Source organism: Montipora capricornis, chromosome 11 (genome assembly GCF_036669925.1).
Source record: "Montipora capricornis isolate CH-2021 chromosome 11, ASM3666992v2, whole genome shotgun sequence".
In the NCBI taxonomy this organism is placed as follows: domain Eukaryota; kingdom Metazoa; phylum Cnidaria; class Anthozoa; order Scleractinia; family Acroporidae; genus Montipora; species Montipora capricornis.
Window position 1 is genome coordinate 10,152,571 of NC_090893.1, and position 16,774 is coordinate 10,169,344.

The following is a 16,774-nucleotide window of genomic DNA, read 5'->3' on the forward strand; positions in this document are numbered from 1 at the left end:
TGTCTGGTTCGACTCACAACCATATTTGGTAAATCACATGACCAAAATAAAAAAGGCCTGAAAACTTATACCATGCCCAAAAAAAAAGGCTCAGTGAGTTAACTATTTTTTCACAAAATTTTAATGCAACAGTATGAGAACCTTCTAACACGAAGTCTGCAGCATGGATTTTTTTACAAATTATTTCTCAAAAAATTATGACGTCATAAGGCCCTCCTGATACACTTCTCGAAATATCCGTTCCATTTTTTGTTCAAATACAAATTCCATGCTACAGGTGAAAAATCTGCATCTTCCGTTTGTTTCCTGAGAATTTTTACATGTTTTTCACTGAAACACATGGCAGAGGACTGGGACTTGTTGTGCGTGTACCTTCTAACTCCAGTGATGTCAGATTTCCATTGAAAAAATTATTTCAAATGAACTATCCATGCAACCTTTTTGTAGGGCTCTTGAATGAAGAGCTTCCTTAACAACAACAATTTTTTGTCTTTCTGTAGTTAAGTGTAAAACTTTTGAGTAGTAACACCTGAGATGGGCCTAATTAAGGACGGTGCCTACTATTGTTATTGTGCATATGTTCTGCGCATCTCGAGATACTCGGATTTCCTATCGGTGATGCTCACTAATACAGGGATATTTTTGCGCGGTTTAAAACTAAAAGAAAACCAAAAAGAAAATTGGGGGTAACCATGCATTTTTGAGAGATACTTAAGCTTCAATTTGAGAAAGAACACCATACATTGCTTTGTATTTTAAAGCTTTTTACAAATATTATTCATGAATTATCTTTGAAAAATGTGTGGTCTACATTTCCTGCATAATCACACACCGGGGCAAAAATATCTTTAATTAGTAGGCACTGTCCTTAAAATGATAGGATATTAGAACAATATTTTATTTGGTCTAAGCTCATTTGGGAAAACATTTCTTTTATCCTCACAGAGGCTTGAGCATAGAGAGAGTTATCACCAATTTTTTGAGAATTCATTGTGTCACAGCCGATCCGTCTTCAATTTCTCTTGTCCTGGTAATCAACACAACCTCACAGGAAGAAGTAAGCTAATCACTTTATTTATAGTTGTCTTTAAAGTGCACCTAACCCCAAAATATTTTTTTTGCTAAAATGAATCTTTGCAACTGTTCGAAACACATTGCGGCCATTTTTTCATTTTTCTAACAAATCCTGGCATTTTATAGGCTTCGAAAGTTGCGAAAATCCAAGCATCTTTTGTTCACGACCAAGTCAGAAGGGGAAGTGGGTCTATTCCTGATTTGACGTCACAATCTACTTTGCATGCATTTTTACAAAGAGTTAATGCAATGTAAATCAGTTTGTGACGAATATTTTGGGGTTAGGTGCACTTTAAAGGAGCAGTGTGATGCTATTTTAGTCAAACATCAAAACACTAAAAGACGTCTTTACATCAAAACCCTAACCCGAAAAACGGCAAATTTAGCACGACAGTGTTCCTTTAGATCAGGCAGTCAAGTATGCAAAAATGACAATGGTTAATCAATCAATCAATCAATCATTGAATTGAATCTTTCACTAACTGACTACCTATGGTTTGACAGAAAGAATATAATGTGAAATGTTCATATTTTGAACTTCAGAGTATGTAGCTCTCATTGAAAGTGACCATCACATTTGCTTCATAACTGCAATGATCACTTTCACTGAGACCTAATAAACTAGGGTTCACATCATTTCATTGGCAGTACCTTCAGAAGGACGATGTTCAAGTATGGGTGAATGTGCAGTCTACATCTTCAGCCTTCTTTAAATTCCCCTGGCCATGAGTTTGTTGCGGGAGCTCATCCATTCATGAGCTTCTTATTTGGCAGCATGCACGGTACCATCAGTTCAAGATAGTGCGCAAGTTTCAAAATATTTAGGACGTAAAGATCAAGAAACATTATTTTGTCACTGTTGCTCAAAGCAAGGCTCCTCCATAGAGCATTGCATTCTGGTTGAAAGTGCAATGCTTTATATAATGAAAAATCCAACAAAGCCAGTATAGGGATTTTACAGATGCTGATTATGTTTCTGCTCATTTACTTTGCTCACTCCTCAGAAAATAATTCATTATACCATTATTTCTGACATGTGTAACACATCCTCAACAGGTCTACAGTTGAAGTCATTTTGCAATGTTTCTCTCTCACGATAAAATTAATCAATAAATTTGTCTTTTTGTTACTTACATTATAGGATTTCATATTGGATGAATTAAAATCTTCAGATGTCCCATTGCCAAAAGTAATAACAACTGAATTCAGTTCAACTGAAAGGTATGGCTCACTATTGTGACCATCTGTTGATTAAACAAGTCATGCCTGAGTGAGCCACTTGTTAGTTAAAAGAAGTGTGATGCCCACATGTAGATTAGCACCGAAAAATTATGGTGCAGTCTCCTGCTAAGAATATATTTGACAAGCTCATTGCTACACGTGGGTTGTATTATGTGGTATTGTGAGCTTCAGTCAGTGCAGATCAGTCAGCTTGTCACTGCACAGTTTGTTGATTCTGTATTAAATCTTTTCCTTGGTGAAGTTGGATCCATTCTGTCATTTGTTTGGAGAGATATCCCCCAAAGATACACACTGTCACTGAGGTATTGCTTATTAACCTTGTAATGCCTAAGGAGCCCCCTCCCCCATTATCTGGCATGAGACGGAAGGTAGCGTCACTTTTGAGATAGCCCCCCTCCCCCCCTTATCAATGTTGGATTTTGCACCAAACAAAATGGTGACTTTTCTTCCAACATTGAATATGGGGGAGGGGGTCCACAGGAGCATGCTCTTTCCTGAATAGTTCAGCCAGTAGTTAGAATAATCGAATTAGGTGTGAAGTGAAGTGACGGGCGCAACCTTCCCAACAACTTTTGACCAGGATTGTAGGTCAAGTTGTCGGGGTTGTGTGAAACGACTTGATGATTGAGATAATTAAAGTAAATAAACCCCTTCAGGCAGCTGGTATGTCACCTGATAATGTCCATGGCTTCGAGAAAAATGAATATTTGGCAATAATTATTGTGAAATCTTGAGGACAGTTTTGATCTGATGGCATTTGTGACCGGCTTTTTAATGTCACCATCACTAGTCTCTACAAAACAATTTTTTTGTCATGTAAAAATAATAAAGATGAAAAGTTGAAACTCTTGTGCTGGCTTTTTCCTCTGGTTTTTTTTTTAAGGAAATAAGCGGAGGACTAATTATTAATGAACGCAGATGGGGGTTGTTGCATGATGATATCCGTTCTGTGATTCTACACTATGTGACGTAATGTAGCTAATAAAATCATGCAAAAATCAGTGGGTGGGTTATAAAATAATGTTTACTTTTGAAGTGAAGGTGATTTGCAAGCCAGTGTAGGAGACATTTTTGCACTTCAAAACTCTTTTATTATTTCTTCAAATTTGCATTGACAAAGTCAAAAATCTTGTCATGTGTCTTCTGGCCTACTTACTCTGTAACTTTGAATTTACCAGAACATTTATGTAATTTCAATCTCCACTGGGAATCACACTTTAAAAAGAAAAGCTGCTAATGAGCTTCTATTCTTCTTTGTTTCTTGAAGTCCTTTTGGATTGGTTTGTTTTGTTTTTCTAATAGGGCAAATCAGTGGATTTTAGATGAAAGGGAGAAGTGATCCTCCCAGTTAAGGTTTATGAGATGAACGTTCTTTCACTTATCGTAATTGCAGGGAGTCTGTTTACCTGAGTGGAGGAGTTCTGTTTGTCACATCAAGAATCCTAGTTGTGGATATGTTAACCAAAAGACTTCCTATTCATCTTGTCACAGGAATTGTCGTATACCGAGCTCACAAGTATGTTAGTCAATTAAAAATAATGATAATGAACTTTTGTACATACTAAAACAGTGGACAGCATTGAACGCGGGCACTGATTGCCTACTCAAATTCCGGATATCCTTTGCTATTCACCTCCGAGCAACTTGCGTGGAACTTGCACCCGAAAGAGTTGTAATCTTTTTGTGCTACACTGTATATTATCTCACCTTTTTGGTATATACTGTACTAAAACAACTATTAATTTTACCTCAGTGTCGTTGGCTAGTGGTGGATATTTTACCGCGGATATTTACACGGCTCGGTAAATATCCACTGCTAACTACAGTACCTCAAATCAAGTCAACTCAGAGGTTGGTTTTTGATGAGAGTGAAATCCAGATTATCCGGAGAAAAATAATTTAATCCTCTCAGAACATACTGTAGTAATTAAGAACCAACAAACTCAATCCTCATTCAACTTACTTTCATGTGATTTAAATTATAATTATTATTATTTTCTTGGCAGAATTAAATAGATTCGTTTTTATTAATTTACCCTGTGGTAGTTTATTGGACACTCCTGTCAGGGCAGAAAGTATTAAGGCAGCAAGTGAGGTCCTCACGCGAACCTATGCCTCCAAAATGTTTACCCTCTTCTTCTTTTAATTTGGTGCTGGGCAAAATAATGTTTTTAGGAAGGAGGAGCAGAATTGAGAACCAACAAACTTAAACAACATGTGATGCTAATCCTGGGAAACAAAGCCAGGCCACATTAGTGGGATGCAAGTGCTCTTTATACCACTGCTGCAGCCCTGCTCTCCCTGCTTTACTTATAATTATGTGGTTTAAATAATTATTAGAAAATTTTGTTTTTGGGTGGAATTAAATATGATTTGTGGTTATTAATTTTTCTTGTTGTAGTGTCAGATTAGACTATTAGCAAATTATTGTTAAACTCGCTACCATCGTACTTCATTTCATTTCTCCACCTAGTTTCTTTATTATTTTTTTCTTCATGTGTATTGTAACTGCTACATTGTTGATTTCTGCTGCACCGCATCAACCCGGTGCATACCAATACTGTATATAGTTACATACATGTATATTGCTATCTTGCAACATTCAATTTACTTTGCTAGTTATTATAATAATTATTATTACGGGTTTCTGTGACCATGCAGTAAACATTAATGATGACTTTCTCTTAAGATTTTTTTCTTACTTACTAGGATAATAGAATCCTGCCAGGAGGCCTTCATTCTACGTCTTTACAGGGAAAACAACAAGGTGACAGCCATGTACATGTGGCATTTTATTTTGTGGCAACTTCAAGTTTTATGGAAAACTGTTGGCAGAAGTACGTTACAACGTTTAGTGTCTTTAAAACCACTGAGGAGAAAGTGTTGCCTCTGCACCGACATACAATGGAGCCATGGCAAGCCCATTGACTCCCAGGGGTTCCCCATTGACGAGTAAAATCATGTGGGGTTAGACATAGTAAAATACTAAGTCTGGCCGGTTTAGGCCAGTTTGGACGTCAAAGGTTTAACCCACGTATGCCTGGGAATGAGACTTTACTCTGTCTAACGCCAGACAATTAAAATTAATTTTACTCATCAACTGGGGCCATGCTAGGGTGCCTGAGGGTTGAATGGGTTAACCAGGAAAAAACTGTCCCCTCCATTAACATCATTAGTAAAGTCTCTGTTACGAGCCTGAAGGCCCATTAAGGCCGGTGCTCATCTCTGGTTTCCGTAGCATGAAGCGACTAGGAGTATTTATACTCCCCCCTGGATTGGATGCTAGTCCATCGCAGGGTTACCCCCAGCATTACGCCGGTACCCATTTATACACCTGGCTGGAGAGAAGCACCGTGAGAGTAAAGTGTCTTGCCCAAGAACACAACACAATGTTCCCGGCCAGGACCCGAACCCGGACCACTCGATCCGGAGTCGAGCACACTAACAATGAGGCCACCGCGCCTCCCATTAACATCATTACGACATTAAAAAGGCACACACTGTTTGTACCAAGTGGCACATACTACAGTATGGATACTGTATTTACTCGTGTATAAGTCGACCTTTTACGACAAAAAAATCAGCCCAAAAAATCACCCTCGACTTATACACAAGTCATACACAAAGACCTGACGGAAAGCAGGTTGAGTTATCTTAGTTTCCAGTACTCCTCAAATTCGTAGTTTGGTTACCAGGTTTTCCAAGATTGTGGTGTTTTCATCAAGCGATCTTTCGAAGCTCTTCAGCGTTCGTTTGGTCTTCTTATCTAAATCTCCTTTTAAACTCAGCATCGAGATCAAAGTTAGTTAAATGCAATGTGATTTACTCCCATCGTAAAAGCCTTCTCTAGTACACCTAAACATCGAACAGCTTGTACATGTATGTGCTTAAATCGTGATGATCTTGATAAACTTCACCGCATACGATTACACCTCTGCTTTTTTTAATTCACCATGTTTTCAATACATTCTCAGGAAGAAAAGATTGATGTTTTGGAAAATTTCTACTGGTGTGAATTTTATTTCTTTAACCAGAAATGATGAAAAATCCAATTTTTGACCTTGAAAATGGGGGGTTGCCTTATACTCGAGTAGATACCGTAATTCTTTTGTTACAGTCATAATCTCCTAATAAATTATATTATTCTTAACTTGGAATCTCTGTGATAACCTTGGGTATTATAGACATGCATGTAGCTGGTTCTATCATTTTCAGGACATTTTACAGGTTCTCTTCTGTTTTTTTTTTTTTTACAAGAATGAATGATTTCTGGCTATATATTCCACAGACTGGCTTTATTAAAGCATTCTCAGATAATGCTCAGGCTTTCACAAATGGCTTCTTTCAAGTTGAAAAAGTGATGAAAAACTTGTTTGTTAGAAGACTCTATCTTTGGCCAAGGTATGTGGTAGAAGAATGGCACAATAATAATTACTGTATTGGAGGAAGTGCACAGTCAGTCAAGATGTCTGAATATTGCTCATTTGTTTCTTTTTTTAAATTTTTATAAATGAAGACAAGGTGCATCAATTAAAAATGCAAAAGAAAGGTGAATATTCAGGTGTCTTGTTGGATCATAGGATCATGTTCACTGTCTGTCAACAGTCAGATGACAGTCAGTTGACAGTCAGTCGACGGTCGATTGACAGTCTGAAAATAGGCAGTCAATGTCTTGGTTAAGATTTATTTCAGCCGATAAATTGGCTTTAAGTTCACTGATACCTTGCTAACTCATTGAGAATCAGTAGAAAGAAATGCAATATGCGCGAGGAAAGCTGTGTGTAGGTTTTTGTTATTCTTCAACTGCTGGACAACCGGAAGCAAAAGATTCATCTTAGGCTCTGCGGCTGCTGAGTATTCTGCAAATTATTGATACCGTTTAACAGCTAGAAATTAGACAACAGGCAATGATACATTTTGAAGCTGAAAAAAAGGAAGATTGTCCCTTGCCTAGAACCATGTCCTTCGAAGCAAAATCTCCCCCCTCCCCCCCAGCATGATAGCAATAACTGATGTTGTCATCACTTAAAAAGAAAGCCATCTCCTTAATTAACACACTTGACCAATACCCAACACATGACTGATAATATTTGACTGACAGTTGACTGATATATGGCCGATACTTGATCGAGATGTGTCCAGGAACTATCGACTGACTATTGATCAACTTTTGACTGACTGTCAGTTGATATCTCGACCGATACATCAGTCAAGACTACGTACAGGAAATATGATCCGGATTATTTTCGAAGAGGGGAGTCAAGATGGCTAGATATTGTTAAGATACTTAAGGCAGATTAAAATGTGAAGTATGGCTAACATTCAGACATCAGTTTAACTGATACTAAAATTATTCTTATTAACCTAGTTTTCTTGGCTTTATTGTAATATGTTCTCACTCATTGTTTCTTCCAGTTCAATTCATTCATTAATTGACCTGAAACAAAACATGGGCCATAAGAATGTAGTCCTTTAATGGGTAGTATGTAATACCTGACTATTTTGTCCCGAACCACACCCAGGTACACTAGTAGCTATTAAAGCTGTTGTTGCCATGGTGCCTGTAGTACTCGTAGCAGTTGTGGTAGATGTAGTAGCTGTAGTAAGTGTAGTAGTGTACCTGTAGTACCTAGCTATAGTAGCTACATGTATAGTATAGCTATAGTAGCTACAGGCTACCTGTAGTAGCTGTAGTAGCCGTACTACCCGTAATACCCGTAATACCCATAGTAGCTGTAGTAGCAGCAAGTGTAGTAACTGAAGTAGTTGTAGTATGTGTAGTTCTTGTAGTACTGTAGCCGTAGTACATGAAGTGCCTTTAGTACTTGTACAGTTAAGAATAAAATAATAATGTGCCACTGTAAGAAATTAGTGCTAACATGGTTGCTTTTCATTGGCTTGGGAGAAACTGCTTTAGTTGTGGTTTAATTTGATCCAGACAACTTGTCATCATAAGAATTACGATTGGCGGAGACGGCATGAAACAGTCAACTGATTCAGTACTGATAAGGCACCACTTGACACTTGATTCCTATTGGTTAAAACTGCACTGAATCAAACATTAAAGTTTTAATTCTGTGTTCCAGTTTTGTTTTAGCTGGTGTTAGTAGTACCTGTAGTACCTGTAGTATTTGAAGTACAGTACTGTGCAAAAGTAATGCAAGTGATTTTCGACGCAAATTCCTTGTTTTTCGCACCTTTTCGAGGAAATTTCGTTTGAAATGATATTTCGCTGATTTTTCGCCACCATTTCGTGACACCTATTGCTTCAATCGATGTGATTTTTCGAACGATAATTCACTCTCCCCAAAAATGCGCTTCGAATTTTTGAGCGATAGTTGGCTCTTCCCACAAATTCGTTTTGAATTTGTAAGTAAACACTCGCCTTGGGACTTCACTAGAAAAGTTGGAGTGACTACATGAATGTTGTAGTGTAGTGGTGAAGACACAGGACTATATATCTGGAGGGCCAGAGTTCGAGAACCGGTAAATGCATAGTACAGTTCTTTGAACCCTTGCCGTGTTGTAATGTTGACAAGTGTATGAATACAGAAACTGATAGGATGATCTAAAACATAAAGATGTGTTGAGAAGGGTAAGACAGTGCTAGAGGGAAGGTAAAGGTGTTTACAGTCATTTTTGTGGGGTTGATAGCTGCTTTAATCAAATGAGGATCACCAATTTAACCTAGGTAAAAACGGATTCAACCTGAGAACAGATTTGACCAACAACAGCTGTAGTACATGTACCTAACAGTGTAGTACATGTGGTACACGTAGTAGCTGTAGTATGTGCATTATCTGTAGTATGTACGTGTAGTGGCTGTAGTAGCTGTAGTATTTGTTGTAATTACTGGTAAACAGCTGTAGTACATACTCCCAGTGCACTTCACTCCAGGATAGTGAGCTATACTTCTCCTGCATTAAATATCTGAAATTCTCATCATAATAACACCAGCTACCACCTCTTGCCCGCTTGTCCTGAAGAGTGAATTTGCCATCGCTTTCATGTATTGTGAAAACGATTTAAATTGGCTTTACAGGTTTAGCTACCTGTATTTTGTTTCCTAAGGACTTGTCTCAGTTGGATTTGAAGTTCCAAGGTACATGTCAGTGTGTACTACATGTACTTCAGCTACTACATGGACTACAGCCACTACAGCTACTACACATACTACTGTATACCATATCAATGTTCCTTTATTTTTATCTATTTTATTGCAAAAAAATTTATGGAAATGACCTATTATGTAGGTCTGTGACTTTTTTGTGACAATAATATAATTTTTATTGCATCCTTTTTTATTGCTTATGATGTTTAGGTTTCATGCTACAGTTTCTTCTTTCTTGGATAAGCACACGGTAAGGAGAATCCATTTTTGAATAATAATGTTATTGTCCTGTTTACAGATTTTCGGTTCTCTGAAGTAAATCGTTTGTAACATCATGCATTAATTTTTACTTAACTCTTTGTTGAAGCCTGAAGTTATCGAGCTCCATCTGCACCTTACACCATCCATGCTGGCAATTCAAACAGCTGTTCTTGATTTGATTGATACCTGTCTCAAAGAACTTAAAAGAGCCAACCCCACAGTAAGTTCCTGTTAAGCCTATGATTGTCATGAAGCTTTGATGGAGAATAAACATATTATGGCATATTTGCCAAGTGGATTAATTTGCATCACTGTTTTCAAAGAACTATCACAATGCAAAGTAGTCTGAAATGTCAACCCAGTATCGAATGGAACACAATGCTACTTGCATCTGCTCAAATACAAATGCAATTTTAAAGTGCTTAAAAATTGATGGTGTTGCCTCAATTCACAGGTTGTGAACCGCTGGCATCTTTTAAGGCCCCATTACCATCAAAATATTCTGACTGACAATACATGATCATCATCATAATCTTTATCATGATTATTATAATTGTATGTGGTAGAGTTCTAGTGATGTCAACCCTGTTGAAGAAATTAATTTTTTAAACTCTGTGATAATTTTAATAGCTTGATCCTGATGAGCTGACAGTGGAGAATGGCATTAGCAAGTCTTTTGACAAAGCTCTGAGATCCCAGCTGAATCCAATCTGGCATCAACTGGTACTTAAACTGCCTTTAAATTCAATACATGCAATGTAGAAGTGTATAGTACAATTTAGTTTGAGAGTTTAACAAATATCATTGTTAGGAAGTGGTCAGTGTTGAACAACGTATTTCTAGTTTTATATTTTTATGTTTGTAATAACATACCTGAAAATATTACTCAGTTCTGATTGGCTAAAAAAGAGTTCACTTCTTGTATAACATGGGTACAAATGCAATGCAAGGAGATCAAAGTGGTACCAAGGAGAATTTTTCCAGGCAGGGTTTTTGACAATTTTGTAAGGGAGCGGACATAATTATTTCTGAAAGCACTGGACATGACATTTTTGGAGTCGCAATTACAATATATATGTAGTGCCTTGTGAGCGCTGAAGGCACAAGCTACCAAGAGGGGTCTGAGGGCATGCCCCCCCTGGGAGATTTGTAAAATAGAACGCTAAGAAATGCTGTTTCCAGTGTTTTTGGAACCCAAGAATCAGTTTCCCAGGCAAGGCTTGAGTTCACTCAAATTCTCTTTAAAAAGCAAGAAAAAAATTATGATAATTAAAAAATAAAACAAACCCTCAAATATTGGCATCAAAGTACTGGACATGCAATGGGAAACCACCAGACTAAATTAAACTTCATCTGACCACATCTTCATCTGGTTCCAAAGTTCACATTTGTCACAGCTCTATGGCGACGAGCGCTTTTCGTCAAGCAAACTGAACACCTTGTACAGTGGAGATCTTGTTCAGGCCAGTAATTTTGATTTTGTCTTGCATTTGGTCCAGGATGTGGGTGGACATTGCTGCAGTGAATGATTTGTATCTTCGCTGGGTTAAAAGTTTCAGTACCATTTGAAAATTAGAGTAATCTTTGTCAAAGAAACTTCCTCATGATATTACACATGGCAGTCGTAGTGTCCAATACAAATGAGGTTGAAACTTCATTTTTAATATTTGCTTTTCCTAAACTGATGTGTGTCTGTTTAAAAATGTCTCTGTAGTCAGCAGGATAGATCCTAGGTGTTGCAATGCAGTTTAAGTACCCACCAATAAGAAAACAAACTTTAAGATATAATTTCAGAATAAACGCAGAGCTCACGAAAACATTCCTCTCCGCATCATGTGTATGTCCTCTTTGTAACTTTAAGAAGTCTTTGGTTTTACATTATGTATAAATTATAAAATAATAATATTATTTGAGTCTCAACGTATATCGCATGCACTCTTATTTTGTTTACAATTTCTTGCATTGAAGAATCGATTCTTCACACCATGAAACCTAAAACTTGAAACTGTTCCCAACCGCTTATTTGACAAGTTAGTGCAACTGTTTAATCACTGTTCTTTCCAGCAGCAAGCCTTGTCTTTTCTGTTGCAGTTAATTTACTGCTGCAGCAAATTGCACCTCGGTTTTACTGAGGGAACATAATTTGTATACCTTGGTATACCTAGGGGTCAATACTTTCAGGCGGTACTGTACCTAATCCAAAATATTAACGTTGCTGTTGGTTTCCCTCACTACTTTGGATTTGAAACTGGTAATATTTGCAAATGACAGAGAGTTGACATTTACCCTGAAAACTTTAACACAAGCACAATATATTTTCAAGTAATGGACAGTGTTTCTGTTTCCAGAGTAGCAAGACAAAGCAGTTGGTATCAGACCTCAGAGTCCTGAGGCTTATTTTACTGTAAGTAAAAACAGCTGAGAGAAATAATTTATGTCAACCTTGTGTTATTAGAGAAAATGACTAGCTTTTTGTTCCTAATGTCATTTAGATGCACAGCTTTGCAGTTCCTGATGGCAACAGTTAATTACAATTTGGTTGTAGGAAGATAATTTGAAAGTTGTAGCCTGGCATTACATCAGGTGGAGCAGCCCATCTTGGGCTTAATTTAAAATTTGTCATGTGAGACAAAAGCCACTCACAACAAGAAGTAAAAAAACAAAACAAAACACTAAAATCATTTTGTTTACCATCGGATTTTAGAGTGGCTAGTAGTTAATATCTCCGAGCATTGAATGTATATAGTTTACATTATTGTTAAGAACCCTAATTGGTGGGAGGCAAACCAGTTGGCTATTTTACAAGTGCACCAACAAAAGTGAACCAGGGACTACCTGAAACAAATTCAGTGAGTGATCAGAACACGGTCTTGAACCCAGGATCTTCGGATCTCAAGGCACAGGCCCTAACCACTCGGCCACACTGCCTCCTCGAGCAAGAATACTTTGAAAAAACTGTTTTTACATGCAAGCGGTTTGGAAGTTTGCTATCTTCTATTAATTAATGTTAATTTATAAAACATTGAGTACTAAGAAGTGTTCTCTTTACTGGAAAAAAGGTATCAGAAATCACTTGGTAAGCAAGTGAGCTTGCCCAGTGAATGTGGCATCATTAGTGATCACATGGGGTGATCTCAGCAGACATTACTATATCACGAAACAGCGAAACAAAACACCATGTATGACCCTACCATACATTGAATACTAACCAACAAAGGTTTGGTTTTGAGATTAAATATGGTTTCAGGCCTGAAATGTTATTACTCCTAATTAATTGAGATTAAGATTAATCGTAACCGTAACCCTAACCCTAACCCTAACCCTAACCCTAACCCTAACCCTAACCCTAAGATTGAGATTTGGAGCAATAACATTTTAGGCCTAATTTTAGTCCTAAAATGCTAATCTCAAATCCAACCTTTGTCGGTTGGTATTCAGTGTATGGTGGGTTCATACATGGTGTTTTGGTGTTTTGTTTCGCTGTTTCTTGGTTTACTGTACATTTGTAGTAATGCCCGACCTCAGTTTGATTAGTTGGAATCCTTTATAACAAGAATCTGGCTGGTTTGGGGCTGGGCTGCTTCTTACAGTACAGCTTAATTAAACATAAGCAATCCAGAAAACTCTCATTGGCAAAATGGAAAAATCATCTAAAAACAAACACAGTATGACTAATTATGGGGTGTGACCCATCTTATTGTCTTTCTCTTGTTATTTTATCTTTTAAATATGACTAGACTGAATAGCAAAATTATTGTCAGTGGCACGGTGTTAAACTGATTCAATTCCATCTGTGAACATTTTGAACAATAATAATTTTATTTCCCTTTGAATGACACTACAACTTCACACTCAACAGTGACATGTCAGGAAAAGCTACTGTAAGCAATAGCCTTAACATAATTATTTTATTTCTAAACCTAATTTATCACGTTATCAGTAAACAAAATCATAAGTAATATATATAACATGAGCAAATCTGTATCATATTTTTGCCTTGAGGTTGTAAATGTGATACAAGTCTGACGCGAATATTGTATAACATTATGACTTATTACACTGTAAATGTCGGCATTAAATGTCAATATACATTACATGTAGGTATTTTTGGTGATTCAAGACATTTTAACCCTTTAGTGCCCAAGGGGTCTCCCTTTGACGAGTAAAATCGTCTGGCGTTAGACAGAGTAAAATCTATAAGTCACTGTTGGGCATTAAAGGATTAACAGGGAAAATCAAAAGAAACGTTTATGTAAATGAAGACATACAGGGAGAAATCAGTATCAGATATACAGATATTGATTAATAAAACAGTTCTTTTTTGTTTAAATTCCCATCATGAACTATTATTATGAGTTTTAGAAGCAGTTGTACAGTATAACTGTAGACGACTGTTTACATCTGAAAGTGTGTGCAATTTTCGTGTATTTGACAGTTGGGCTGGGATCCTAGCAGATCAGGTTGGGCTGGCTCATCTAATGATGTTTGGGGTCCTCCTTTCAAAATAATTAAAGGTTTCATGATAAATCCACTAAATGTTTGCTTATTTTGCAGTTACCTTACACAGTATGACTGTGTTACATTCTACAACTTTCTGGAAACACTAAGGTACAGCCTAAGTTGTTTAAAGACTCAGCTTTTTCAGTTTTTTGCGACAGTTTTACATTCTTTCTTTTGCCAATCAATCATCTGCATATTAATTATCTTATAATATTCACTGAACAATAATAAATTATATTGAAGGCCATAGGGTCATGGGTGTAACTTGGCACTTGTTACCCCCTTTCGATAAACACTCTTCATTTATCATAGTATATAGACAGTGAAACAAAAATATAATATTGTATGTTTAGGGCTAGTCAACGTGATGTAAAGAATCATTCCCTTTGGATGTTTTTGGATGCTGCAGATTCCCTGTTTGTGGTGAGATAATATTTTTGGTAAATGAAATATGAAGGGGAACATAACTATTATGCAGAGCTTTTAAAGTCATAATCATATAATATTTTAAAAGATGTATTCTATGTCGTGTATTACATAGAAGTTATATATCCTTGCTCATGGACCCCAGGTTATTGATAAAGTTATAAATGGGCTAGTTGAAACAAAGTATGATGTTATGGCCATTCCTCACAATTTTAACTGGGATAATAACTATCTAGGTTTATGCATCCAGCCCTTCAATTGATTTGGGAAAGGTGTGTAATGGTTACTAGTCTGTTGGCTTGAGATGCATCACTCAAATTTTATTGTGACAGCCCTTCATGAAAACTCCTTGGCTGAAAATGTTGTATTTATGGGAAAGAGTGGGGAAACAGCCAAGAAGAAAACTTCAGTGGGAGCTGAGAAGATTGATTTATCTCTCCCCAGCTGTATCTTTAGTTCTTTTGGTTTTCTCTCCCATTTCCTTCTTCTTGTTCAAATAGGCTACAGTCATTATGACAATAATAGTTAACTTATTGTCTCTGTTCCTTATGTTTGTGTGCTAACTACTAGTTATGAGCAAACATTGACTCCAGTTGGTGTTAATGGGGGAGCGTTGCCTTGCGTTAGGTTAGCCTGTGTGACTTCTGGCGATTGTGTGACAAAGAAACCTCACTTATCTCCCCAGCACTGCTAGCTGAATGCAAAACAGCACGTGCTGGAGTGGACAAGAGTATCGGTTAGCACGCGATATTCAAAAATAGCAACACAACCAACAAGCTTAGGGGAAGCCGTTGCACAGACTTAACCGCACCACACAGGAGTGTCTAGAGTTTATTGACAGGCCCCAACCTCGACTCCAAAGAGAGGGAGGGAAAAAACCAAATTGTAAACCACACTAATATATTGAGTGTTCACTTTGCTGAACAACTGAACATAAGTGATCTCTATTAAAATGGTTTTCATATGATTTTATAGCAAGACAAATGTCTGCTGGCATAGCCAGTCGGAAGAGCTGTACTACAAGGGAAGTTAGTGTTACACGTGTCAACTCTTAGCCTTGAATAGAGCTTTTAAAAAAGCACCAATGCTGTGAATTGTACTAGCCTGCTAGCGACAACAAAGTGGTGAAGTTCGAAGCAAGAACACAATAAATCCTTAGTTTTTACTGACCTTGGCAACTAGACAGCACAAACGTTACAGTGAAAACAGAGCTGCCATGAAAGGGTTACAGATAATATTGTCACGATCCATTAACTACATTCTACTTGCGTGTCAGTAAAATTGCCTTTTACGTTTTGGGGTTTTCATGTCAAACTGTAGCTGTGTTCTGCTTTTAATCCTGTAATAGCATGCAAAAGCCAGAGTTATAGAGCAAACAGAGAGGAAACACAAGAAAATGAAAGGAGATTTGTCAGAAAAGTAAGTCTCATAGTTGAAGACACCAGAGTAGCAGCTTTATTAAAATAGATAGTACATAATTATTACAGTGTATATCAGACATCACATGACCAGTTCAGGCAACTGGAAGCCTGAATTTAGTCTGTAGATTGCACAAATAAAAAATTATTTTAAAGAGGTTACTCCCAGAATTTGTGTTTTGATTGACCAAGTCTTGGGTTCATATCATTGTGTGAGTTCTTTGGGTCTTTTTTCCACTTCATCTATTCAAGTTCTTGGTGTCTCATTGGTAAGAATTTAAGGGATTGAAACAACGTCTTGACTTCATTACCTATAACATTGCATGCATAACATTGCAGTCCATATGGTGTGATAGGAATGGTATTTCCAGAATTGTGCTTAATGTATGGCTAATCCTACTTGCAAAATTCTTGTAGCTCAGTGGTAGACAATCCAAACTGGTATTCAGGAGGCCATGCATCATTAGGTCTAACTCCTCCTTTATTGTACACTCGAAGTGTAATAATTATCAGTCTGTGCCACTAACTGACAAACAATTTAGTAGTCATTGACAAAGCAAACATTAATTTTTAAGGGTGTAGGACTCTCACTTTAGGACTTTTGTTTACTTTTTCTAGGGAGGAGAAAGATAATGAAGGTAAACCATTTGATTTGAGTATCTCAAAGTCAAGTAAACTCCAAATTCTTGCCAAATCTGTTCAGTGGTGGGGTTTTTCTTTCTTTTCAAAGGCATTTGAATGG

At 37.1% G+C, this 16,774-nt stretch overlaps 1 protein-coding gene across 2 annotated transcripts in view; it reads left to right on the forward strand.

Moving 5' to 3' along the window:
• Window positions 1–16,774, forward strand: part of LOC138022902 (DNA repair endonuclease XPF-like) — a 46,150-nt gene that overhangs the window by 1,655 nt on the left and 27,721 nt on the right. For both annotated transcript variants that reach the window (XM_068869913.1, XM_068869914.1), the window contains exons 2-14: window positions 946–1,057; window positions 2,216–2,295; window positions 3,710–3,832; window positions 5,026–5,083; window positions 6,605–6,717; window positions 9,638–9,677; window positions 9,795–9,908; window positions 10,319–10,411; window positions 12,037–12,092; window positions 14,243–14,296; window positions 14,542–14,611; window positions 15,963–16,033; window positions 16,651–16,670. In XM_068869913.1, coding sequence (XP_068726014.1) covers window positions 946–1,057; window positions 2,216–2,295; window positions 3,710–3,832; window positions 5,026–5,083; window positions 6,605–6,717; window positions 9,638–9,677; window positions 9,795–9,908; window positions 10,319–10,411; window positions 12,037–12,092; window positions 14,243–14,296; window positions 14,542–14,611; window positions 15,963–16,033; window positions 16,651–16,670 — 1,004 coding nt within the window. The remainder of the gene's footprint in view (window positions 1–945; window positions 1,058–2,215; window positions 2,296–3,709; window positions 3,833–5,025; window positions 5,084–6,604; window positions 6,718–9,637; window positions 9,678–9,794; window positions 9,909–10,318; window positions 10,412–12,036; window positions 12,093–14,242; window positions 14,297–14,541; window positions 14,612–15,962; window positions 16,034–16,650; window positions 16,671–16,774) is intronic.